General features: G+C 46.2%; 1 protein-coding gene across 2 annotated transcripts in view; it reads left to right on the forward strand.

Moving 5' to 3' along the window:
• The window catches only part of Apba2 (amyloid beta precursor protein binding family A member 2), a 205650-nt gene that overhangs the window by 136893 nt on the left and 41569 nt on the right, over positions 1-27188 (forward strand). For both annotated transcript variants that reach the window (XM_050149207.1, XM_050149208.1), the window contains exon 4: positions 20429-21422. In XM_050149207.1, coding sequence (XP_050005164.1) covers positions 20469-21422 — 954 coding nt within the window. In that variant the 5' untranslated portion in view covers positions 20429-20468. The remainder of the gene's footprint in view (positions 1-20428; positions 21423-27188) is intronic.

Here is a 27188-nt window from a genome sequence, read left to right on the forward strand (position 1 = left end):
CAACTGGTATTTTCAAGATTGTGAAATCTTGTGTTGCCAGTCCCTTTGGGGGAACAATGGGCAGCCGTGTAGTTCTTCCTCAGGAGACTTAAGTCCCTTTCCCCAAGTCACCATGAGTAACCAGCTATTGCCAAAGACCTCTCTCTTCAGGACAAAGCATTGTGCCTGGGGTCACAGCCCGACAGAGCTCCTTTTGGCATCTGGCCTCCACTATTCTAAACATCTGGAAACCTATTTGGGTTGTGACATTCCCCACAGTCTCTCCCAGAAAGCAGAGCAGCCATGGGCCTTTTAGGGGTGCAGTTATTCAGCCCACAAGTCAAAGCCTTTGTGAAGGATGCCTTCTAGGCCTTCTCGGGAATTTAGCTGGGGTAGCTGTTCAGGTCACATATGTAGATCATCCCAACAGGATTGTCTTTGGATTTCTTCCTCCATGGTGTGACAGAGAAGCTACAATCAGGAGTTATCCAAGGCAGCCTACCTTCATGTCCACGTTTTAGTCAACTAATCTAGTGAGGTCTGGGAGCCCTCTCTCAAATGTTAAATTTGGAAGCTGGGGTAAGTCCCTCTATCCAAGAGCTTAGCCCAAGCCCGCTGTTGGGTTTCACTTTGCACAGTCTACCTAACACCCTCAGGCCACATTGCCACCCACATTCTCCAGACTTCTATTTCTGCAAGGTATTTTCCTCCTGGCTTGCATGTGCACCTGACCTCAGAGCCATTGGACTTATCCCAAGTTATAGGTGTCATGGTAGCAAATGGTGATGGGTTTTTTGAAGAGACATAGCATCTCTTTGAAACACCATCCTCAAGTAAAGCTTCCGTGAGGTTGCCAAGGTAAAGGTTTCTCCTCAGACACCTTTGGGGAGTTCTGTCTGGAGGCAGAGGAGTTGCTGGCAATTGCTTGGACTTTGTTATCAGCCTCATTTGGACCTAATTAGAAATTCCTGTTTCCAGTTTCAAGGTCTCCTTCTTCCTGGTTGCTGTTGTGACGTACAATTGACCAGATTGTCAATTCTCCTTGCCACTCAGCAGTTTGCATAGCTCAGTTTCATGTGTGACTTCTGGCAATAATGGCTATTTGGCTACAAGAAATTCTTCTCTCAGGGCCATTATGGAAGCTGTTTCCTCAAACCAGGGCTTGGTGAGTCAGGTGCCCAAATGAGTTCAAAAGAATCCAGCTTACCTCAGCTCATGTAGTCCTGACTCCAGCCTTGGCAGTCACGAACAGGAAGCTCCTGGTATTTCTAAAATGGTGACTGTTGCATCTTTGACATAGCAACTGCAGTTGGTAAGTGTGGTGCCGTTGAATGCTGTGGGACACAAGCATGCCATTTTCCATGGGCAAGGGTTCAGCATGGCACTCAAGCCCAGGAACACCATGGCAAAACTCAGTTGCAAACCCAACCTCTAGGGAATTTTTCTTAGGACAACAGTAGGTTGCAGTTCCCTAGCAGCCTACATCCAAGTAGGAGATAGGAACAACACAGCGGGTTAAAGAGAGAATATCCATGCAGAGATTGATTAACCATAATAAAACAGTATTATAAGGCACAGGAGCATAGCTGGATATGGTTGTACCTGCCTGCCTATAATCTCAGCTCTTGAGGGACTGAGGCAGGATGGTTCCCAAGCAACCTGGGCTGCATAGTGAGTGAGACCTTGTTTCCCAAAACAGACTAACAAAAACACACCAAAAACAGAAAACGACACAACCAAGAATAGACAAGGAAAAAGGAAAAAGCCAAACAAATATTCAAATATAAAATATAGACTGTATGCAGACTCTTAAGGCTAAGAATGCCCAAGGAGAGGAAAACATGGAAGCTTCAGACTGCACTGCTGAGGCACTGTTCAGCCTGCACACAGCACAGAAGCTGCGGGCTCAGCAAGCCCCAGCTGGTCTGCGGTTTCTGATGTACCCACCGACTGCACTCTACGGTGCAGGAAGGGACTGCTCCTGCTGGCTGGAGGCAGAGGGGACAGTTCCAGCCCCAACAGGACAGAAGTCATCGGGGATACAGAACATGTGAATTGAGCAGTTTTGCTCTTCTGACCAGATGCTCATGGGTTTGAGGGAGTGCAGCAGGTGAGACCAAAGCTTCGAGGTTGTAATTCTCCAGGCCTGTGGCCTGAGCTGGACATGGCAGGGGACCTCTTCTTCCTGTATGCGCTGTCATCATCAGGAACGTGTAGAGCTTAAGGGAATTCTGTCGCTCATCACAGAGCATACAGGGAAGCACACGTTCTGAATCGCGAGGCAATAAACGGATAACTGGCGCGATCCCTTTGTCATGTCTCATTTTGCCACACACTCCGTGAATGTGGTGGCCACAAATTGCCCTTTGTAAATTGTACAGTTTCCTTTGAAGTTTGATTCTACACATTCAGGGCTACTTCAGGCTCAGCATATATATTTGCATATGTTCATGGAAAGCTTAGCATATACATACATATATATATACATACATACATACATACATTTCTTTTTAAGCTGTATTGAGTTCAGAGTTATAAGTAAATCTTGTTCATTTAAATTATATGTCTCTGCTTATTCTTATCTTTTTGACTTGATCTCTGTGAATGTTTCCCATGTGAATAACAGCCACCAGTCTCCCCTTCGCTCACCATCATGGGCATTTTGGGAGTGTGTTGCTAATTGGATCCAGGAACTATTTCTTTCTTATCTTTATATATTTCTCTGTTTACATCTATTTTCCACAGTCAGTGTCACTGTTCCTGCTTCATTCTTGTTAGCACCTGCTTGGTAGATTGTCTCTACCTCCGTATTTTTGGCAGTCCTCATCTGTTTTGTTTTGGGCACAGGGATCCAGGAAGCTCAAGTTTGTTTTTCAGTGAATGCACCTCAGACACAATATGAAGAACGATAGACTCACGTTCTAGGGCTGCCAAAGCGTACATCCATAGGTTGTGCTGCTTAAATAATGGACGTGCATTTCCTTGCACGTTCATTGTTACTCTCGTGTGCCCTCACCATTCATAGGAGAGTCCCCTTGGCTGTGTGTGAGTGAGGTGCACACCTATATCCCAGCACACAGAAGGCTGAGGTAGGAGGATCGTAATCTTTATCCAAGCCTGACCTTTCTACCAAGCCCCTGTCTCAAACAAAACAACACAGTAGGGGGAAAAGAAGAATGTCCTTAGACCTGCATCGTTGTCCTTGGTATCCATGGGAATTGGTTATAGAACTTCCTCAAGTACCCCAGATCAAGGACTGTTCAAGTCTTTCTATGTCATAGTGCAGTGTTTATATATAAACTATACACGTCCACTCATGAGATTTAATTTCTCTTTATTTTACTTAAAATCAAACAACAGGGATGCTGTGTATGTAGTTGTTAATTGCTTATGGCTTGTGGCTTATGGCAGAATGCCTGTATGTGTTTGGAAATAACAAAATTTCTCTCCCGAATGTTTTCAGTCCTAAATTGGTGGAGTTCTTAGGTGAGGGGCCCCTAAGAACAGAGTCCTGGCTGTAATGATCAGATTCTAAGATGCACAAGAATTATTCACAATGCTTTATGCAAGGACAGGTTCTCAGGCCTGCCTCCAGCCTTTCCAACATAGTGGTTTAGGAGCTGCCCGCCATGGTTTTCTATCTCAGGGTCATTTTAAGAACAAGTATCTCTGGTTGCCATGGAATGTAGGGAACTCCAGAGACTTGAGAGTGAACAGATCATTCATAGGCTATAGGTCCATACATCAGGAATGGTATCTATCTAGTACAAGCTATTAATTGTGGATTGTCACTCTACAGGTGAAGGTGTTTTAGGACCTCACCTTTAGGTTCTAGTAAACTAGTGTGTTTTGTATGTGGATGACAAGAATCTCTGTGTATTTAAAGATTTTGTGAGCAAAATAACCTCTGATAAAGATCTCTACTGTGAAATAAACAAGGTCTCACTTTTGGAATATGCACCCAAAAGGGGAATCCCGTTCCTTACTGGGGTCTGAATGACTGAGCTGGGGACAGTATTGCATCTATTACCAAGCACCACTGCCCGGGATCTGCTGACCAGGCTAAGTTATCCTAGCTCGGAATCCCAGGATGATCACACCCACTGAAGGTGAGGTGGAAGTGGGGATGGCGGTGGCAGGTATGGAAGTGATGCTGCCTTCTGTGTCTATGCAGCGAAGAGACTTTCCCCAGAAGGGATTGGATACCTGGAGGATGTGGTGGGAAGAATAGAAACAGATGATACTTACACTGGAAACATGATGTTGTCTTAACTGCCCTAGCTTGTGGTACCCTTGCCTGATGTGTATTGAGGTCAGAGTAATGTCCATGCATTTCTCGTACAACTTTGTGTTTCAGCTTTGCTAGGCTGTCTGGCTCTGGTGGTTGGCTGGGAGATGCATCACTGGGCTTTGAATAAAGTACTCTCCTCCCCGGGATGGAAGGATCTCATCCATCCACTCAAGGATCTCAGAGGAAAGTTCAGAGTCCTCATACAGGAAGGAACTATACTCTGGGCTGCCTTCAGACTCGAGACTACACGATGAGACCCTACTAGAGTCTTTAGCTTGTCATCTTTCACGACAAACGTCAGACTTGGCAATCTTCACAAACACATGAGCTGTTTCCTTGGAACAACTCTCTGCATGCCCCGTTGTCTCTTCTCTGGAGATTTCCCACCGGTTCCCCAGCTTTTCAGGTGGTGATCCATATTAATTGTCTCATCAGCGTCTACCTTGGGACAATCTCAGATTCAGGAAAGAGTCACCTGCTATTAGACCTTTCGTTCCCCAAATGCCACTGCCTACCCTACGTGGTCCCTTGAGCTCCCCATGCACAGGCCTGCAGCTCAGCACTTTGGCTGCCCCTCTGAGACCCCAGTGCTGAGCCCTCTTAAGGCACAGACCCTTCCTTTGGACTTCATCCAGCCCTGTGGTAGGAATCACTTCTGTGGTAGCTAATGTATAAAGATAGGTCAGACAGACAGACAGGCACACTAAATGAACAGCTGTGCTGTATGTAGTGTGGGCTCTGCCCACTGTTGTAGTCAGATAGCCCTATTGCAAGGCCTGGCTTCCTGCATGTTAAGGGATGCCTCCCAACCCCCACCTGAACAGCCTGGCTCTAAGGATGTATCTGGTCCTCACCCTACACTTTGGGTCAGAATTGGAATATTATCAGGATGCTTGAGTGATAAAATGTACATGGGATGGGTCCAGAAGCGGTGGAGTAAAAGCTTTCAGATGCCTGGAATTGATGAGATGCCTGCCAGTCAGCCCTCCTGTCTTTGATGTCTCTCTGGTGCCAGACACTTTGTCTTATATGTCCTTTCTTGGTTTACATTCTAAGATGTCTTTCTGCAAAAGAAACTTTCTCCCTTCTCCACTGTTCTGGTATTTCCTTCCTTCTTAGACCTATGGGTATTAACCTGTTTAACCATCTGCTAGGGTTGGCCAATCCAAATGTTAAAAGATAGTCTTCCACAAGTCCACCCTTACTTCTGATGGTGGGCTACAAATTCTAGGCTTCCAAGTAGCAATCCTAATTTGATAATTTTCTAGAAAGAGTCATGGACTTAAAAAAAGCACCAAACTTAAAGATCTTACTACAACCTAAGAGAAGAGACATACAGGATGAAGATTGTAAGACTTCTATACTCAAAACTTCTAGTAGTCTCAGGGGTCTATAATTCCTTACCTGTGCTGAAATGTGATAATTGGCAAGGTCTAGCCACCAAGAAAGACTCAGTTGATCTTCCTTGTCCAGGGTGTTTACTAGGGCTTCACTGAGTGGGTGTGACTGATTATATCACTGGTTGAACTTCATCTCAAGCCCCCATGTTTTTCCTTCCAGAGGTTAGGTTGTATCAGGTATCTCAGATTCAAACTCTACAATAGCTGGGCTGGTCTCAAGGGTGAGAAGCCTATACCCTTGAGTTGTAAATTCAGGAACCCATCGATAATAGCAGAAACACTTCTTCTCATGGCTCATTGTACAGTGATAGAAGTTGGTGGACATGCGTGGATAGGCCGCTCTCTGACTTCTTCAAGTACCAGGGCATGGGCTATGGAGAGGGACATCAGTAACCTAGATTTTGGAGTCTCCACCCCCAGGCAATCACCTGACATCTGTCCTGTCTTTGAATCATTAAAAGAAGCCAGACCCTGATTCCCCTGGGTTTCTGAACCTCCTTCCCTGAGACATTGTCTTCCCTTGGGTCTGGTAGAGGCCACACCCTTATCCAGGAATTCTGTGAGCAAGGACAGGGGATAACAAGCACACCCAGCTCTATCTTTGCATCACAGAGGATTTGAATCTGGGGGTTCTTCCTCTTGGTTAGTGACTTGGGGGAAATCAGGACTAGATTGCATCTTAGTCTCTCTCAGATCTGGAATCTGTCTATCCACCTTTCTTAGAAGTCATCATAGACTTTAATAAAAAGAGGTTTATTTATTTATTTTGTGTCTGTGGTGGCAGTGCAGATATGTATGAACCAACACTTTGTGTGTATGCAGTACCCACAGAGGCCAGAAGAGGGTGTCAGGTCCTCTGGAACTGGAGTTGGAGGTCATTGTTGGCTTCCCAGTGTGGGTGTTGGGAACTGAACTTGTGTCCTGTGGAAGAGCAACAAGTGCTTTTAACTGCTCAGCCGTCTCTCCAACCACATGGACATTTTATTATCAGTTTCACAAATGTGGCCGCTGACCAATGGGCAGGGGTCCTTTCACTCATCGTGTGACAAGAAATCTGTGTGACACTTTGGAGTTAAAGCAGGGGATCTTGGTGGCATTTGAGGCTCCTGTTGGAAGCATACATCCTCAGTTCTAACCCCTGCAGCATCATACCTGCTTGGAGCTACTCCCGCTCCCCGATGACTGTCACACAAAGCGCTGTCATATGTGAAGCAGTCCAGAGGTGGCACCAGGTGACAGAGAGAGCTGAGACTGACTATGACCAATCAAGGATAATGATGGAACTCTTTCCCAGTTGCATGCCAATAACCAGTGGCTCCACCCCTGGTGACATCACTCACCTGGTCCTTTGGGGTGGGGAAGGGACTCTTGGAAGCTAGAAGAGTCAAAGGTCATGTGTCCCAGTAGGGACACTCCAGACTCTTGCTTCCTTTTAACCTGTCAGCTACAGCTTGCCTCTCTACAGTGGATGTGCTTTTTATTTTTGACTTAAAGTCACAGCCAGGGCCTTTTCTTAACAGTGCACATTGTCCCTTACTGTTCTTGGGAGGACATGGTCATCAGGAAACAAAGGTTCCTACAGGGGGTTCAGGGACACCTGCACTGGGGAAGGGCAGCATTGGCAGAAATGCTCTCCTGGGGAGAATATCCCAGGAGCCCACAGGACACGCAAACCAGGAGGGAAGGTAACTGTCCTGAGCCCATGCTAGAGATCAGCTCTGGAGAATCTGCTAGGCTCCCTGTCTGCTGACCCCAGAAGCGTGGGCATAGGACGGGATTGCCTTTACCTTAGTCCGTCTCCCCACTGGGTCTGTAGCGAGATATGCAGTGGCGATGCCCACATCTCTTCTGCAATAATCCTCTGCTCCATTCCCATGGGGAGCAGCTCTGTAAAGTCTGTTGCCCATAAATATAACTGGAACATTTAAAATAAACAAGGAGAAACTGATCACGTAAAGATAGCCCTTGGGAGATTTCTATTCAGATTTGACAAAGTAATGGAGCAGGCCACATTGTATTCATTTTTGCATGTTTCATTTTAGCATTCTGAGTTCTCATTCTCCTCCTGTTATCATCCCTGAGCCCCTATGTGGAGCTGCAAGAGGATGCTACCGAGAGACCCAGCTCCTGCTTGCACTGGATTTGGACTGTGTAGGTGTGGCGGTATCATGGACAGAAGCATCAGGGACCAGGCACACATCTGCATGAGTTACTGGGAGGATGACTTGAGTATTCCTATGTGGTCACAGGGTCGCTGTCACCAAGGGTGGAGAATGCAAGACCGTGAAGGTCATTAGTATCCCAGTGAGAGCAGGCAGCGAGAGGCAACTGGAGCTGGGTGGGACTGGGAAGAAGTTAGAGGGATTACACTTCCAAAGGATCGTGGCCCCCTATGCCCTGAGTCCAGTCCACACTCTCAGGCACTTCTGCACAATCCTTGAGACTCTGCCACAGCTGGACAGCTGCCACTGTGATTCTCTCTGTACCTTCGCGTTCAAGTTCCCTTTCTTCTACGGCACCTCTGAAAACGTCCCTTCCTGGGCCCCTTTTACCCTAGATGCAGAAGAGTAGCTGGGACTTGATGAGGAGCTCAGCTGGGGAGGACCACAGAGTGCGGGGAACCAGAACTCCAGGCCTTTCTGCATGGTTAGTTTGGAGAAAAAGAGTTTATATATTTTCCTGCTGTGAATTGGGTTCCTTTCCTGTGAAACTGGACAGTTTTGTAGCAATTCCTGTGATTCAGGTCCCCTGGAAGATAGGATTAAAGTATTATGTTAAACACGAGGATGGGCACCCAGCTCCTTTACCTGGGGTAGGGAGCCTGAAGGGATGTGTGCATGCATGCATGCACACACACATGCACACACATGCACATGCACGCATGCACACAAAGACACATATGCACATGCTTCTCAGTCCTTTGCCCATCTGTGTGCTTGCTAGAAAGAGCTTGAGATAATGGTACTCTCGCTGATAGTCAGTGATGGAGCCCCTGCCTGAAGTGTCTGTTGATTATACAGCTTTATTCCAGGGGTATATTAGTGTGTAAGGAGAAAGCCATACTAGGCGTCTGCGTGGGGGATGAGGTCTGGGAGGATTCTGGGAGTCTGTCCTGATTCTCCGAGGTCCATGTGCTAGATTAGTGTGAGGGAGTAGACTCAGTGAGGTCTTTGAGGGCACGTGTGATAGCAAAAGAAGGTGGTGTCATCTTACACACACCAGAGGCCTCAGATATTCATGGCTGTGGGTGGCTCAGACATGGGACTGCTTGGCCAGCCTTCAGCACTCTCCTTCTCCCAATCCTTCTTTATCTCCTCCCTTTTCTCTTCACCTGCAGCTGTGCACCCCGAGAGGTGACAGGATCCTAATGGGCCGTGGACCCCCTCTGGTTTCATCCCATCTCACTCAGTGTCTCCACCGTTAGCGATCTGTTAGTCATCCAGAGACTTTCAGCGTTGGAACCCTACTCAGAACCGGCACTAGGATGTGACCCACAAATTGATATTTTTAGAACTGGTGGCTTAATTGTACCAGGAAGCCTGGATGGAAGTCCCCAGAGCCGGTAGCATTTGTCCATTTCCCCATGGCATGGTCTTTCCTGCTGCTGCTAATGGTGACGCCACCCAGCCGAGCCAGAGCAACAGCAGCTGCGTTGGTTTGAAACGACTGAAATAAAAATAAAATGACTTTGAACTTAAAGTGCCTTTCAGAATCAATATACAGATCAATAACAAGCACACGGGTGCTGGTCAGATGGTGTCACCGCACCATGGCTAGTCTCTCTCACTGCACAGAATTAGAGGCTACGTCCTGGGGAGGCTGGCCCGTGCTTAGATGCCCAGGGTTTTGGTACTGAGTTCTGCTTTGGGGATTTTACTTCCCCTGTGTAGTAATGCTGGTTCTTGGGAGGTGGCTTAATGAGCAGGGATGGTAGAAGTCTGAAAATGGGCCTTTCTGGCCAGAGGACTGGTGTGTAGGCTAACGGGCTGAAGGAAGTGCTTCACCTCTGGCTCTGGACAGGGAACCAATTCCCTTGTAAACATTATGGAGATTCCCACTTCCCCTTCCCTCGCTGCTCTCTCTCAGCCTGGCCTTCAGCTGAGCAAAACTATGGAACTGGATGTTAGGCTAAAACTCTGAGACTGCCCAATTGTGTGGAAAGAGGAGCCAGAACAAGGAGTCTTTGGTAGTTGGAGACTATGAAAGAGATCTTGGAGAGGACAGCTACCTATTACCTACTACTTACCTACCTACTACCTACCTACTACCTACCTACTTACCTACCTACCTAACATTTACCTATCTACCTATGAGTCTGGACCAGATATATGCATCGGATACAGGCACAGACCCTTAGCAAGGGCTTCAGAACTAACCTGCAGTGTAAGCCATGGTCCTGGACCAATATTTAACCCCTAGACAACTCTTGTTGAGGCAGACCCGGGTCATAGCCAAGCTTTTGAGACTAAGTTGGTATCCGAGTCACCTCCTGAAAATAGTGGGACAGAGCTGAGGTCTACTCGAAGTGGGTAGATTGCCCCAGGAACAGAAGGGCATTCACATTCATTCGAGTCTCCAAAGGGAATTCTGAAAATATCTAGGGTGAAACCCAAGTTTCTTTGATCTATAAAGCACCAAGAAAATCTACATAATTCTCCAGTCAATCACGATTTTATTTTTTTTTTAAGAAGTGACCAGTTCTGAAATTGGGAAGATAACAAATGTCACCCTGAGGTGGCCTAGATGTTGTAATTGTCAAGGCCTTTAAAGTGCTTCATGAAGTAGATGTTAGCAATTTTTTAAGTGAAAAGAAAGAAATTCTTATTAGACAAATAGGAAGTTTAAAAAAGGAGAAGAAAATGGAAAATTTCAAAATGAAAAATATATATGAAATAAAGACGTCCATTGGGTGGTCTGGGGAGCAAAATAGACATGCCATAGCAGAGAATTATTTATCTGTAAGTAGTTGAATAAAATTGCCTTCAAGTAACAGAAAGAAAACATTTTCAAAAAATAGGAAGTCCTTGGAGACTATTAGAATAATACCAGAAATGCAAGGATTCACAACACTGAAACTCCATAGTGAAACTCCTTAGTGAAAAGAAAGCTGTGTGTGTGTGTGTGTGTGTGTGTGTGTGTGTGTGTGTAAGTATAAGAGGTATGGGTAGTATAAGAGGTATGGGTAAGGTGTATATATGGTAATAAAGCTTCATATTTTCCTTAAAGTGTTACCACTAATTTTCTCAAAGTAGACCATAAAACATTAGGTTGTATAGTCTAATCCATAGAATAAGCATTAAAAATTATACAAGATCTGAGTGTGGTGGTGCTATAAACCCTATAATGCCTATATCCCAGCATTCAGGATGCTGAGGCAGAAGGATTGAGAGTTTGAGGCCATCTTGGGCTGTATAGTGAGAACTTCTTTCAGAACCCCAACATACAACAAAAAGGGAAATTAAGCCAAAAGGGCAACAAATAAAGGGGATACTAAAGAAATGTAAATAACAAAAATTAGGCAGGAAAGGAGAAGCAGATGGGCAAAGAACTGAAGGAAGCAAAGAGAAAAATAACCAAAGGGGTAAATCTAAACTTAGCTAGGTCCATCAGTATATTAAATGTAAATATATTAAATATAAATGTAAATACATTAAATGTGAACGACCTAAATGTCAGCTAAGAATGCACAGACTGGGTTCTAAGAGTGGCTTACCCATGCTTTCTCTATTAAGAAATCAGCCTTAAAGAGATTTAAAGTAAGAAGGTGGAAGCTGGAGCTGGAGTTGGAGTTTGGTGGAAGAGCACTTCCTGAGCATGCCCAAGTCCCAGATTTCTAGTACCAGAGATAAAATGGACGTGATCAAAATAGAAGGCTAGTAAAAGATACATTTTTCCACCTTTAACTTAAAGAAGGCTGGAATGGTTGTTTTAATGTTGGAGAAAGTCGACCCGAGGGCAAGGAGGATTACTATCAGGTAAAGAGAGGCAACTGTTGATGATAAAAGGTCTAATTCACCAAGAAGACATATGTCTTAAGTGTGACTGTGACTAACAGCAGAGTCCCTAAATGCACAAAGCAAAACTGAAGTGCAAGGAGAAGCAGGCGATAACTCAGCAGTGCTCTCTCAGTAGCTCATAGAACAAATAAGGCAAAGACAGAAGAAGTACAGAGCCGATGGACAGTCTGACCAACTAGAACGTCCTGTGGTCATCTATAGAAAATTCTATGCACTAACGGTAAAATAGATTGTGTGAAGTGAAAATGGAGCCATCACTAAGGTAGATCAGATTGTGTATTAGAAAACAAATCATAATAAATTTAAAATGATTGAAATTTTGCAGAGTATGTTCTTTGATCATAATGGGATTAAACTGGAAGCCGTAGAATAAAGACATTCTCAAATATTTAGAAATAATAGAACATACTTCTAAAAGACTCATGGGTCAAAGAAGAAATCTCAAGAAATGAAACAGCTTGAAAGAAGTGAAAATTAAATTCAACTATGTTAAATATTGTTGCATGCGGCTAAAATAGGGCTTTGAAGGAACTTTATTCAATGAAAGATGTGCACTCTTCATCTGCATAAGCTCTTGCCTAGAGAAATGGACCAATTCATTAAAAAAAGATGAAACTACTAAAAAGCTCGTTAAAACAGATGACATAAATTTCCTTTTCTCTATTAAAAATGTCAAATTTATGGTTTAAAAAACTTCCAAAAAATTTCAGTTAACTTAAATGACTTCATTGCTGAATTCTTCAAATATTTCAAAAGGAAATAAGATAATAATAATGATGATCCCATCCTCCATAGCCTTTTAAAGAAAACAGAAAAAGCAATTCAGATGTGAATGTAGCATTCCTTTCATATGAGAAACAAAGGGCACCGTATAAAAATTTCATATCAAATGCAAAATTAGATGTGAAAAATCCTTCACCAAGTGCACTCAGCATAGCTAAGGTAAACACATCATGGCTAAGTAGGTTAATCTCATACATGGCTGGAGTTCAGAATTCAACCGTTCATTAGTAAATTTCATGGTGGTAACAGTGAAAAGAAGAAAAACCAAGAGTGTCTCAGTATGGGTAGAAACACTCAATAAAATTCAACATTTATTCATGCCAAAAGCAAAATGTAACCCATAAAACAGGATTAGAAGGAAAGGAGGAAGGGAAGAAGGAAGACAAGATGGAGAGGCAGGAGGGTCAGACAGAAAGGGAGCGAGCAAGGAAGAAGAGCAAGACAGGGGAGGGAGAACAGGAGGGTCAAGGATAGACAGAGGGACTGAGGAAGAAGGAAGGAAAGAGAATATTGCCTTTGGCAAGTCTGCATGCACACAATGGAATGAATCAAGCCAGCTCCTCATCAGGTTGCATTATTGTCTGCAAAATCCCTGCCACCTACAAAATACTCCTGGTTCTAATGAATAAACTCAGTGAGGCTAATACTCAGTACTCAGTGATATTTCTATATGAAACTCAGTAGCCAGTTGTAGAAAGACAATGGCATTTCTAGTAGCATGAGGAAGGCAAGAAAGAAGGCAGGCCAGGGCCAGGGCCAGCGAGGGAGAGAATAATTTCCTTAAGAAAACGTGCAGAACGTTCATGCTGGGAAGTATAAAATCATGTTGAGAGAAAGGGAAGATGACCTAAGTAAATGAAAAGATTTATCACATTTATGCATCTGAAGATTCAATATGGCTCAGATCTAAGTTCTGCCCAGGTTGTTCGATGGAGTCAAAGCAGCCCTAATCAATCAAATACATGATAGGGATGAAAAAAATAGGTATTGAGAAATTGCTTCTAAAATATATAGAGAGGGGCAAGGGAAATGGAACAGCTGGAACAACAGTCAGAAAGGCAGCTGCCCTGATGGCTTGCGGAAATTCCACAGAGCTAGCTCTGAGTCATGTGCACGTTATCTTTATGGATGGTGTTAGTGTTCCAGGCTGCCATCACAAAGTCCCCACAGCGGCGGCACCAGCAGCACAAATGTATGGCCTCACAGGTTGTTGGTAGGTCAGTTCCTTCTGAGCCTGAGGAGGGGACCTGTCCTGCTGTCCCTCTAGAGCTGTTTCTAGATGTTCTCTTTCAGAAGGACACAGTCATCCCAGATCGGGGCCTGCCCAAATGAACATATCGAGAGAGTCACATCTGCCATGTCCAGACTTCAAATTAGGGTTGTATCCTTAGGTCCTATGGGTTTTGACATTTACATGTGTGGGTTGTGGTGGGTGTGGGGATGGGACCCACATGTCCTTGGATTATTTTAAGTTGTCATTGATGTATGTACTTGAAAATAACAGGACAGCAGCACCAATAATCATTGTAAGCCGGGCAGTCTTGAAGCGAGGAAACTAAAGTTTCTGTGTAGGAGTCCTTACACACATTGATGACATGTATGACATTAGCTATGGCTTCAGTATGGTTACGTGATGGGATTCTGGAAAAATCTCTTCCGTGGCCTTGGTGCTGATTGAGAAGGGCTGACTGTAGTTTGTGGCTGTGTCCTCAGGTCATTCCTGGGCACTCTTTCTGAGGTAATGATGCGGTGAGAAAGCCAACTAAGCATAACAATATCCCCGAGGAACGAATTAGTCCACACCACCACCCTGTGCTCCTTAAGAAGGGCTGGGACCCTCATACTTCCTGCTGTAGAAAAGCCACCTGACCTTGTGGCTGCCTGGGCTTCATGGGGCCTGCAGGGAGGCACTAGTTTTTGTTGTTGTATTGTTTTGTTTTTTAATTTTTGGCTACAGCAGTGCCGTGAAGATACAAAGAGAGGCAGGAGGTAAATTCTGTTGTTCTATGACTCAAAGGCCGTGCTTGCTAATACTCAATGCGTTTTCTCAGTTTATTCCGTCTGTACATGGCTGTAGTTGAGGCCCAGCACTGCATTCTCTGTGCTAAAATCTGTAAATGTTTCCATCGCCACACAGTTGTCTTGGGGTTGTGCCAACACTCATTTAAGTAGGATCCTGTCAATGAAGGTTTAATGTGTGCTCAACAGTTTTGTGCCTTCCAAGGAAAACATACTTCCTGTGATCCTAAGTAGATTCTGGGGTCTTGCTTGACAGTGGTAGACATCAGCCTGGGTTTCAGAAGAATGTATGAACTGGTCCCTCTGAGCTCAGAGTTGCCTATGATCTGGAAGAAAATACCTGGTGATTTCTATCTAGAGAGTTCCAGCTGATTGAGTGTTCCCTAAGATCATGTCAATGCAAATCATGTGTAGTCCAAGCAGCGAAATGACATTAGAAAACAACAAAAGAATGCTATCTCTACAACACACAATGGCCATCCTGGAAGACATAAGTGCAGGCCCCAGCCTGGCTGTGTCCACATCGTATCTGTATGCTATGCTTGTCCCCAGCCTGGCCTGTGGTGGCTGAATAGCTGTTTCCGTCTGCATTTGTTACAAGCTCCTCTCAGAGCCAGCCAGTGCGTTCTCCCGTGTAGGAGACAAGAGTGACGTGTAATGAGGACATTGCTGCTCTCTCTGGTCGACAATGAGCCTTTATCCCCGTCTCATTAGGATGCTTCGGGAACCGAGGGCTGAGCAGTGGCAGAGGCCGTGTTTCCTGTTGATTTATGTGCTGTCATAGGATTAATTGAGTCTGGACACGGGGTCTCATTTTCTTGGACATGTAGCAGGTAATCGTGCTTCTCCTGTACATTCAAATAGCTTTCCAGATGGTCTGCTATGAAGGATTTGTTTCTAATATGACTAATCAGAAGCAAAGGACCGCAATATGTTTGTGTACATGCTCTGCAATAGAAGCCTCTGGACCCCGATTGGTAGGCAGTTAACTGTTTCCTGGCCACATGCCTGCCTGTGTTCATCTGAGGATGTGGGCCACGAAATGCAACAAGGGTTTTGAGGTGCTCTGAACAGAGGCCCTGGGGTGGGGGAATGGCTTCTGTCATATCTTTCGGGAGCCTTACAGCATCACTTATGCAAGAGCAAGACACTGCATTCAGTAGGGGGATGGGTTCTGTATCAGTAGAAGCCACTCAAACAAAAATACTGCAGATGGGCGTGGCTCAGGCTGTGGGGGGTGGTGTCTAAGGCCAAAATGCTGGAGCCTTGCTATTTGCTGGGATTCTCCTGTGATTCATAGATGGTTCCTTTGCACTAGGCTCTTACATGGTGGAAGAGAAAGGCGGGTCTCTTGAGCCTCTTTTATAAGGCTCAGAAGGCTCAAATTTTCTGGCATGACCTCACATCTCCACCTAATGTCGACCTTTTAGGGGTTAGGATTTCAACATAGGGACTTCTAGGAGACTCAACCATATGGTCTATAGCAGATCATCTACTTCTCTAGCAACTATTAAAATGAAACTCACGGTGAGTTTTTATTGCTTATAGTGTTATGTTAAAATAAAAGAGGAAGGGCTGAAGAGATGGCTCAGCGCATAAGAACACTTGCTCTTGCAGAGGACCCGAGTTTGGCTCCTAGTGCCCATCTTGAGTCGCTCTTAACCAGCTGCAGTTCCAGCTCCAGGGGATCAGATGTCCTCTTCTGGCCTCTGCAGGCACCTGCACCCCCACCACACACCCACACACATACACACAAATAAATATAAAAGTGTAAAACACGCTATAAGAAAGGAAGAGAACACAGAACTGCGTTTCCAGTAAGTTCTTAGCTGTGTGAAGGAATGGGCTGAATAAAGAACAGAAAAGAATACACCACAGAGCCTGCAGCAGCTGTCTTTGGCTGGATCACTTGACACTCCCCTTTCTTGTTAACTGCACAGGGCAGTGGGTCACCCTTTTCATCACCAGAAAGTAATGAGCCCTCAGAAGCAGTCACCCCCTCGGTATAAAACTCTGCCCACATCATTGTAGCAGACAGCGTGCCGGATTGCTCACACCTCTGGCTCTCTCCCAGTGAAGGGAGAGAAGCTCTTTGAGGCCTTCCACAGGGCAGCTGTCCTCCCACAGTAGCTGCGCCCCTACACGTGCTATGTAGTTAAGCAATTGAAATCTGTCCACCAGTTGTTGCCCAAGTTCACCGATGATGGCAGCCAAGCAGGCGGCATTTTGCGATTCTGTGGGCGCTTCCCCTAGGCATCAAGGGGCCGCCTGAAAAAGTCTCCTTGAAGATGAGGTGTAGACAAACAGCAACCTTTATCATCCGGCTGTAAAGTATTCCCATGCCACATGTGATGTGTTGAGACCTTGTTGGAATGCGCACTGCCTGAACATCCCACGATGTTGTTTTCATGTCTGTTCCGTGACTGTAGACCACAGAAGGAATGACTTATGGAGACCAGAATTTCATTTGGCTGTTGTTCTGGAAGCTGGGAAGTCTAAGAGCAGGGGACTGGTCCCTGATGAGGGTGTAGCACGGTGGAGTATTAAAAGGGGACAGAGGAATATGTGAGCTCACGTGTCTTCTTAAAGGCTACTAGTAATGTACAAGTAGCATTGTACAGACTGAGCAGGTTACAGTGTATGTGCTTAGGAATATATACGTGTGTGTATATATGTAATATATATATGAACACACATATAAAAAAACTATTATAAAAAAGAGGCTATGAATTTGAAAGAGAGTAAAGGGTATATGGAATTCTTTAAAGAGAGGAAAGTAAAGGGAGAAATTATGTAATTGGATTACAATCTCAAAAAAGATAAAATAAATAATTTTTAGAAGATATTAATAACATCATGTGGGGTTCCACCCTCATAACTGCATCTAATCCAGTCGGTTATGTCTACAAATTTACTTCTAAACATCAATAACACATAAGCATTTCATCGGAGATACAGGCATGAGAAAGCTAGCTGAGCTGTTTCCTTCTCAGGAGTCATTGTTCTGCAAACATCTCTGCACACATTTGTTGCCTCTCTGCTCCTTGGCCACACCTTGTCCTCTGGTATGGGAGTTGTCTGCTCTTCTCCAAATGGCCCCACTTTGCCAGACTATTCACTCCTTGCCATGCTGGTGACAGTGGGAGCCACCTATAAGCTGGACACAGTCTACAGGAGCTCCCCCTTTCCCTGTGCCCCATGAATGGGGTGGGGCGTATAGACAGAGGTACTCTATTGCTTGGTAAAGAGGTCAAACCCATCTCACAGAGAGTAGGGAGTCCCCAGAGACCTACTGTTCAAGGTCCTGGGTCGGCTTGTCTCTGAAGCACTCGCAGCTCCAGGCTAGGCTTGGCATGCCCACCCAGAACATGCCACGAGCATGCAGATCCCCAAGTTGACATGTGCCTTCAGAGTGAGCATAACACTTTGTTGGGAAGCAGCCCTTTGCTTTCTGCCATGCCCCCTCTCCTATGTGCACTGCTGTCTAGATGCCCTCGTGTTCCGTTGAAGAGATGTACGTTAGGCTCAGTGTCCCTGCCACAACCACTCTCCTCCTGTGCTGGTAGAGCCACGTGAGACACAATTCTGACCGTGCATCATCTCCCTGAACATCCATTCAGAGCTTCCCTTAACTCCCTATTTATCGAGTTCAGACGTGAATTGGCTACTCTGCTGTGGTTTGAATATAGCATGTTGCCTGGGAGGTCGATATGTTGGAAGTTAGATCCTGTGTGATCATAGAAGGGGTGATGGAGTCGTTAAGAGATGGGGGTAGAGGAAGACCCTTGAGTCACTGGGAGTGCTGTTCTCAGTGGGGATTAAGGTAGCTCTTAGGAGATCCCGAGTTACCTATTGAGAGAGAGAATTATTACATCACCTAGTTGGTCCTTGGCGTGCTCATTGGCTCTCTGGTTAGTGTCCCCTCCCTTTTGATCAACTCCACCACACCTATGCCATCTACTCTTAGGCTTTTACTAGAACTGAATTGATGCTGGTGTCTTGGTCTCGAAATCTCCAGAACCGATGTAAACAAATCACTTTCTTGTATAACGCTCCCCAGCCTCAGGTCCTTTGTTGCAGTAGCAGAAAGTATACTAATAAAACTCTCCTATGTAACTTCTTCAAGACCTGCGGGCAGATAGGACATTTCAGTTTCCTAAGTTTGGACACCATCTCAAATATTTTGCTCAAAGTCTCCCAGAAAATTTGCTTCCGAGTTTGAACAAGGTAGTGTCCATCTTTAGCGGGAGCACACCGTCTTTACACAGAAGGTGCCCAGAAGGTGAAATGGGAGTCTGCAGATTCTTTTGAAAGGGCATCATTCCCCTCCCAGGTGGCCGCTGTGGGTCCTTTTCTCTTGATAGTCACTGAAAGGAGGCCCAGATTAGAGCTATGATGTCATACCCAGATGCCACAGCTGCATTTGATATTGAAACATTTGCAAAAACAAACAAAAACCAGATCCTTACCACTGCCCACTAGAATCATAATGTGGCTCAAAAGAAAAAAAATCAGTAATATGAACGCTATCTTTCCTTCTTTAACATTCTGATATTTGTCATTGTTGTTTTAAGCCAACGTAAATAAAATAGTCTTTGTTCTTCTTGAAAATTCCGGCGTCTCACTTGTCTTCACAGCCTTAAGAAAACACTAATAAAGCAAAAGCAGAATAATGGAGAAAATTGTATTATCTGGTGTTAAGATCTCACAACCACAGTGGTTAAAATGGCGTGGGGCTGATGCTGGGGAGAACAAATGGCATAGACTAGCGAGTTGGGGAAAAGCTGGGCTTACACAAAGGTTAGTGCAGACAGCCTGTCTCATGCCTCACGACTCTCAGGTTTATAATGGTGTGCTAGCGTAGCCATGCAACTACCCTGCTTCTCACCACCAGCCTAATGTTTAGAAACCACTCGGAGTTACTCACTGTTTAATGGGATGCTAACTTTGTGCTAGAGAATTTCCCCCAGCTGTAGGGAATACTGGTATTGGATCATGAGCGTGTTTGGGGTCAGGGAGGCTGTGTGTCAATGCTCTCTAGGTTAGATGGATTGAATTCATTATTTTACTTACACGTTTTTTTTTTCTTTCCTTTTTGTTAGAAACTTTTACCCCTTATTCATGTATTATAAAAGCAGAACATTCACAAAAGGAACTATGTACTAGATAATTAACTCAGCATTGAACCACTTTCTCAGTGTTTCATATAATCAAAAGCAAGATTTGTGCTTTGTGCACAAAACATGTTCCATATCTCAAAGTAAATATGCCTGGTGGCACATGTCTTTAATCCCAGCACTCGGGAGGCAGAGGCAGGCAAGCTCTGTGAGTTCAAGGCCAGCCTGGTCTACAGGACTAGTTCCAGAATAGCCAGGGCTACACAAAGAAACCCTGCCTGGAAAAACAAAACAAGCCAAAAAAAGAAAGAAAGAAAAAAGACCAATGAAAAGATTATTCACAGGAATTTAAAAGTTTCTAGCAATTAATTTCTTTAATAATTTTTTTGCAGAATTTATAGAGATTTATATCTTTTTCTATTTTGAGAACAATTAACCCAATCTTATGACCCTTAGACTTGGCCACCTGGGTTGCCCTTGTGCAGAGGGCAAGAGTGAACCTATATGCCATAGTGTTCAAAGCAGAGTGCCTACCTAGCTTTCTCCCCTAGCACCAGAATGAAACAAACCAGTGAGTCTGTGAGTCCTGGGGACTGCCTTCTCCTCTGTGTCCTCAGACCCCTCTGGCCATGGCTTTCCCACCCATGAGGCCCTCAGACAGCATGGTCACATCCTGTGAACAGCTGTAAATTCACAGCTCTCTGAGCAAATGGGCTGTCCAGATACAGGGATTCGGGTTTGGTCACATAATAAGTGGCATGCATCTCGGGTTGGCCATGGTCCACATGACTCTGACAGTTCTCTCTCCCTTACTCTCCACAGTGGCTGGTTCCAGGTCATAATGGCTGTGTGAGTGTCTGCCATGGCCCACCGCAAGCGCCAGAGCACTGCGAGCAGCATGTTGGACCACAGGACCAGACCGGGTCCCGTCCCCCATGACCAGGAGCCCGATAGCGAGGACACAGAGCTTCCTTTGGAGGGCTATGTGCCCACGGGCCTGGAGTTGGCCACTCTGCGGCCAGAGAGCCCCACTCCCGAGGAACAGGAGTGTCACAACCACAGCCCTGATGGGGACTCCAGCTCTGACTATGTGAACAACACATCCGAGGAGGAGGACTATGATGAGGGCCTCCCGGAGGAGGAGGAGGGCGTTACCTACTACATCCGATACTGTCCTGAGGATGACAGCTACCTGGAGGGCATGGACTGTAACGGAGGGGAGTACATAGCCCACGGCACGCATCCCGTGGACACTGATGAGTGTCAGGAAGCCGTGGAGGAGTGGACGGACTCAGTGGGCCCTCATACTCACAGCCACGGGGCTGAGAACAGCCCGGAATATCCAGACAGCCACCTGCCTATCCCAGAGGACGATCCATCCGCCCTGGAGGTCCATGACCAGGAAGAAGATGGCCGCTACTGTCCCAGCAAAGAGAGCTACCAGGACTATTACCCTACGGAGGCCAATGGGAACCCAGGTGGTGCCTCCCCGTATCGCATGAGGCGTGGGGACGGCGACCTGGAGGATCAAGAGGAAGACATCGACCAGATCGTGGCTGAGATCAAGATGAGCCTGAGCATGACCAGTATCACCAGTGCCAGCGAGGCTAGCCCTGAGCACATGCCTGAGCTGGACCCTGGGGACTCCACAGAGGCCTGTCCACCCAGCGAGACCGGCCATGGGTCCAGCAGGCACGAGGCAAGGCCCAAGTCGCTGAACCTTCCCTCTGAGGCTAAACACCCTGGAGACGCCCAGAGAGGACTCAAGACCAAGACCAGGACCCCAGAGGAGAGGCCAAAGTGGCCCCAAGAGCAGGTAGGCCTTGACTGCCCCCAGGAAAGGGGTAGAGGGCCCTGGACAGTGAGGCATTGCCCAATGGATAGTGGAGCCTAGGAGGGATGATGGGGGGGGCGGGGATTAGCTGTTATACAGTTCACAATGGAAGCTAAATTAATTTGTTCAGTCACTGTGACGGTTTGGGGATGCTCTGGTCACTTACAAGCCCATCCCTTAAATTCAGGAACCCGTATCACCAGAGGACTGACTGGCAGCTCTGATCTAGGGCATGCTCTGTCCTTGGGAGGTTCAGTCTGTCTTCCGCCGCCTGAATCTGCTCCTGACAGGGGAGTATCCATGTTACGGTCTGATTCACTGAGGTGGCTCCTCAGACCAGCAGAGCACTGGTCAGGGTGGTGGCAGGGGATGCAGGTGTTCATGGGCTTCCCTACCTAGGCAGAGAAGTGCGTCTCACAGTTCCTGCTACAATGTCTACCAAGCTCTCTTGACCTGACAGGGACTTAGCTGTGAAAATGAACTGTCTTGAAAAACATTATTTGAAATTTGATAAAGTTGTAGAGAATAATACAAGGGAACCTAAGCATAGCCATGGTTTATTTAAGCCACATTGAAGCAAGTATGTAGTCTAATGAACCCATTTGAGAAAAACACCGTCCCAACCCCCCAAATAGAAAAAAAAATTTCACCGCAAGTCGATGTAATTACTGCATCTGTATAAAAGAATTTCTTCTTGGCCCTTTATACGCACTGCTTTCATGGTTTGTAAAGCCTCATTTTTCTCTCAGAAGATCTTGTGAGTTTGAATATTTAGTTAATACATATTGAATTGAACACACACACACGTGCACACATACACACAGTGAACGCTTATGTTTGGAATGTAAATCACATTGACTTGCTGTGAGATTTCCCACACATCTTGGTGCCCTTTTGTTCTTGCTAAGTTAATAAGTACCAGCTGACTTCACTTTGGGGGTGCGCCTGTCATTCACAGCAGTTCTGCCTTCATGGGGGGGGGTGCTGTGGGATATAAAGTGCTATTGTACTAGTGAATGTTGGGGGCAGGGGTTCTGCGCCCTGGTCTGGGCTTTAGGCCAAAATGCCCACATTTTTATTCATTCATTCTCAGAGCATGGGCTTGTCCCCAACAGCAACGATGGCACCGCAGGGATGGATGTGGGTTGTACGGAGCTTGGGACAAGCTGTGTTTTGTTGTCATAAGTGGCCTCCCCGTCAAAGGTCTGCCAAGAGAAAATTAGCTTGGAACCTGGTGGCGGAGTGAGAAGACCTGGTGTTTTTCTCTTTTTTTGCTTCATGATAAGCAGATGCTAAGTTAAATGAAATTCCCTAGTCCTTTGGGTTAGAGTCTTGGGGGCGGTGAAGGCATGCAAATGGGCGAATGGGTGGTGGTGGTGGCTATTTAGAAGGGCAAGTAGAAGTGAGAGAGTCTCAGGCCATCATGGGAGACAGAGAAAGGTGTTGAAAGGAGAAACAGGTGTCTTAGTCTCTAAGACCAAGGTGTCCTGAAGGCAATGCTCTTAGCCAAGACTTTGGAAAAACTCCTGAGAGCTAGCTAATGATTATACAAGGTTGGTTTTTTTGGTTTCTAGTTTTGTTGTTGTTGTTGTTATAATGACTTGTTCATTAATTTGTCCAGTCATTTACAAACGAATCCTATCAAGAGAGAGCCAAGCAGGATCTAGCTCTAGGCTGACCAGGCCCTCACAAATGAATGACCTGAGCACCTTTGGCAGACTCTGTTGGGCCCTGCCATGGGGGTAAGGTGTATATCCCGTAGCCCTGGGTAGCTCATTTCACACAAGGACCTCTGAAAGTGGGCATGAGTATCGGCTGGTGATGGAATCGCCTTGGAAACCAGATTCTCTAGAAAATGCATTGACACTGGATCCTTCAGATACTTCATTTGAAGTCACAGCTGTGTTCCTAAAAGGAATCTTTTGCTCCCCTGGGGACAGTTAAGCAGTGTCAGGAACCATCTTAGTGCCTGGCCTAAGACCACAACAGTCAGAGTGCCACGGAGTCCTTGGTCCAATTCTTGGAGCCATCCCCCTGGTTAGGATAGCACTGCCTAGAGCTGAAGTCGCAGCAGCAGAGAGAGGACTCCACAGCCCTGGCCGCTGTGTAGACTTTCTCTGTAAAGTGTGCCTACATGGTCCTCACAGGAAGCACCTCAATACTATTCGATCCTATTTGCATTTCAACAAGGTGGTACATTTCAGTCAGAGAAGCAAACTGTGGAGGTCTTTAGCTGGAGGGACATGACAGTCTGCGCTCTTTTCGCTGGCACCCAGTTCGCGAGCTTCAGGCAATGGGGCTGGAGGTTAAAATACACAGACACACACAAACAGAGAGACAGCAACACGGGTCATCCTTGAATTCCCCAAGAATGCCCCCTTTATTGTGTTCAGGGGCAGATTATACAGAGATAGCCACGCCCCAGCCAAACCCACCAGAAACCACTCTCCTGCCATCAGGAACTCCTGAAGGTCTCGTGCTCAGAGCAGCTGTAGGCACTCAGATCAGGGGATTATAAGAAATTCAGGATCTGGGGTCTCACTGCTCCCAACATCTCCCCCCTAAATTTTTTATAAAACAGAAGACCCTCCTGACCACACAGCCTTTTGGTCACTTTGACTGAACCTGTATTGTTGCATTTGTTGATACTCTTGGCACTGCTGTGGCATCTTCCAGGCTAGGCAGCGACTGGGCTGAGGCAATGTGCCTTCCACCACAGTCACCTAGCGAAGCTCTGCTCCAGCTGCCTACTAGCCCCAGCTGCATTCGCTCTGGGTCCAAACTGGTGCATGGAGTGGAGCGGAACTCAGGAAAGCAGGCTTGCTGCTCTGCAACCACTGAAGGGACTCCATTTAAATTATCTTTTAGGGAATTTGGGCGCTGTCTCTCTGTCTGTGTGTGTCTGTGTATTTGAACCTCCAACCCCTTGCCCCGAAGCTCGGTAACTGGGTGCCAGCACACAGAGCACAGACACGGGGGCGTGGTGCGTGGCATTTGGAGGTCTCCACCGAGATATCAACAATTGGAGGTCCCAGCCGAGATAACGGGAAATAGGGAACGCTGAGAGGTCGCCCTCAGAAGGTGAGGGTGGATTGGGGTATATGTGTTAATCCTGACGTCCAAGCTTCGCTCGGTTTGGCAGCAAGTGGAAGTCAACCGAGAAAGAGGGGTAAACGAACAGGGTTGTCCCCTTTATTGTGTTCAGGGGCAGATTATATAGAGATAGCCACGCCCCCGCAAAATCCACCAGAAACCACTCTCCTGCCATCAGGAACTCCTGAAGGTCTCGTGTTCAGAGCAGCTGTAGGCACTCAGATCAGGGGATTATAAGAAATTCAGGATCTGGGGTCTCACTGCTCCCAACATGACAGCATCCTTTATGTCTCCCCTACTCATTTTAAAGTTTAAAAATGATAGTCAGGGTTAGTTTTTGAAGTGTGGTTTGAGTGCCCCTAATCTGAAAATACAGAATCCTAAATACACCAAAGCGGAAGCCTCTTGATTGCTGACGTGGGCTCGAAGAGGAAAATTTCATACCGGCCATCCCGAGACAGCTCACAGGCGAAGCACATGTGCACTAAAAGCATGTTAGGTTACCCTCAGGCTCTTCATGTAGGAAATCCACACGAATTCTCATGTTCTGGATCTCATCCCCAGCACATCTCATTATGCACACGCAGACACTGCAAAGTACGAAAAATACCGCTCTCAGCCGTTCTATGCAGGATGCTGTCCTGGAGAGCATCCTTCAGTCACAAAGGACTCGAAGTCTCTGATCTCGGGAATTCCTGGAGCAATCCAAAGATTCGGTGCTGAGGCTGTACTCATGAGACAAGTGAGCTCTGTGTCTTAGCTACTGTTCTGTGCTTGCAAAAGAGACACCATGACCAAGGCACCTTAGAAAAGAAAGCATTTAACGGGGGCCTGTGTACAGTTTCAGAGGGTTAGGCCATGACATCATGGTGGGGCAGACAAGGTGCTGGAGCACTGGCTGGGAGCGTGCATCCATGTCTGCAGCAGAGAACGTACTGGGATTGGTGTGTGCTTTTGAAACCTCAAAGCCTACTCGCAGAGACACACTTCTTCCAACAAGTCCACACCTCCTAATCTTTCTGAAGCAGCCTACTAACTAGAAACCAAACATCCAAATATATGAGTCTTTGGGGGCCATTGTCATTCAAACAACCATATAGTGGTTGAGTTCTATGAGGGGTAAGTAGCTCTCCCTTGTATGACTAAAAGGGCAGATCTTTGCTCCTGGGGTTGCTCAGCTGAGCCCTTGAGGAACACTGTAAGAACATACCTGTTCAGGGTCAAAGATCCTGTTCTGTGGGCATGTGTGGTGGTCTCTGTTGAGGGGTTCTCTGCATGGGCTGCTGAATGACTGGGTTTAGTGAGTGCCACCTTGCTTGTTTTGGAGCCTCCTCACTTTTGCCCCCATATCTGCTGCCCTCTGTGGTCTGTTGTGAGATAAAGGACCCTGAAAAGTCCCCAGAACAATTTAGTCCTTTGACTGGGGATTTCGAACTGTTCCCTGTCTGGAACCTTAGCCACTCAGTTGATAGCACTGGGTTTACAGCCTAGTTCAGCAGCTCTGTGCCGTGGGTCCAGTGAACCAAGTACGTGTTTTGCTTATTTGTTGTCTTCATGATTTCTATTTATCGCCAACCCAACAGTGTTTTCTAGCAAGAGCCCTCTGATAATAGGAAAACAAGAAAATCGATACCTCGTAGCCAGCCTAACACAACAGCTAAAGTGAAGTGTGATCCAGGGCCTTTAGCCACATTGAGTGTCACGCCCATCATCGTGCGTTGCAGAGGTGTTTTGTCTGTGACATTTCACCGAGGCTGGCTTTGTAAAGGACTTCTCCAAACTGCACATGAATATGGTGCTGTGTGCATGCATGCCTGTCCTTGACCTGTTTCTGGTGGAGTTGGTACTGAGCTCATTTTCGAAAGGTACCTCGCCGTATCCTATATGGTGGTATGTGAAACAAGAATTAACTCCAACTGTAAGAAGAGAACCAAGAGAGGAGCTCAGGGGGACTACTAGCATCTAGGTACCTCTCGGATGTGCTAACAATGGTCCCTCCCTGATCTGCTTGCAGTGGGCAGGAGGAGTACAGAGGGCTGGGAAGAAGGACATTAGTGTTTGCCTTGTGCCCAGAGGGTCTAAACTATCCCAGTTCAGATAGTGTTTTAGAAAGCCTGCAGGACAGGGATTTGGGGTGTGGGGGGGATTCCCAAGGCTCTCTCCAGTCATAGGAGGACAGGACATCTGGCCTCTTCCCCTCTGCAGCCCTCCTGCAACCCATCCTCCTTATCCACACATGCCTTCTGTGTCTGCCTGTGGGCTGCTTTCTGTAGCCCATACTGCGTGCACTGGGCCTCTATTTCCTGTAATTACTCTTTTCTCCAGGCAGTGTGACAGGGTGACCTCTGTATCTACTTTAACAATTTCCCAGGATTGTTTTTGAAAGAGAAATCCTGTGGGTGCTGCTTGATGTCATTGCCTGCCCCTTCTCCCAGAGCTTCTGAACATGATACCCAGGGCATGTTGGCCCAGCCTTGCAGAATCGTTCTCTGTGGCTTTAAGAAGGGGCTAGTGACTGTCATTGTGAGGAAGCAGTTAATTTAGCAGAAAGTGGGGGTGTAGGCAGGGGTTTAGAAAGTCAGGGTCTAAACTATTTTGGTTTCCAAAAGTTAATGAACTGATATATATATATCATTTATATATATATATCATTAT

The sequence above is a fragment of the Alexandromys fortis genome, unplaced genomic scaffold (assembly GCF_014885135.2).
Source record: "Alexandromys fortis isolate MF-2015 unplaced genomic scaffold, M_Fortis_MF-2015_v1.1 scaffold_67, whole genome shotgun sequence".
In the NCBI taxonomy this organism is placed as follows: domain Eukaryota; kingdom Metazoa; phylum Chordata; class Mammalia; order Rodentia; family Cricetidae; genus Alexandromys; species Alexandromys fortis.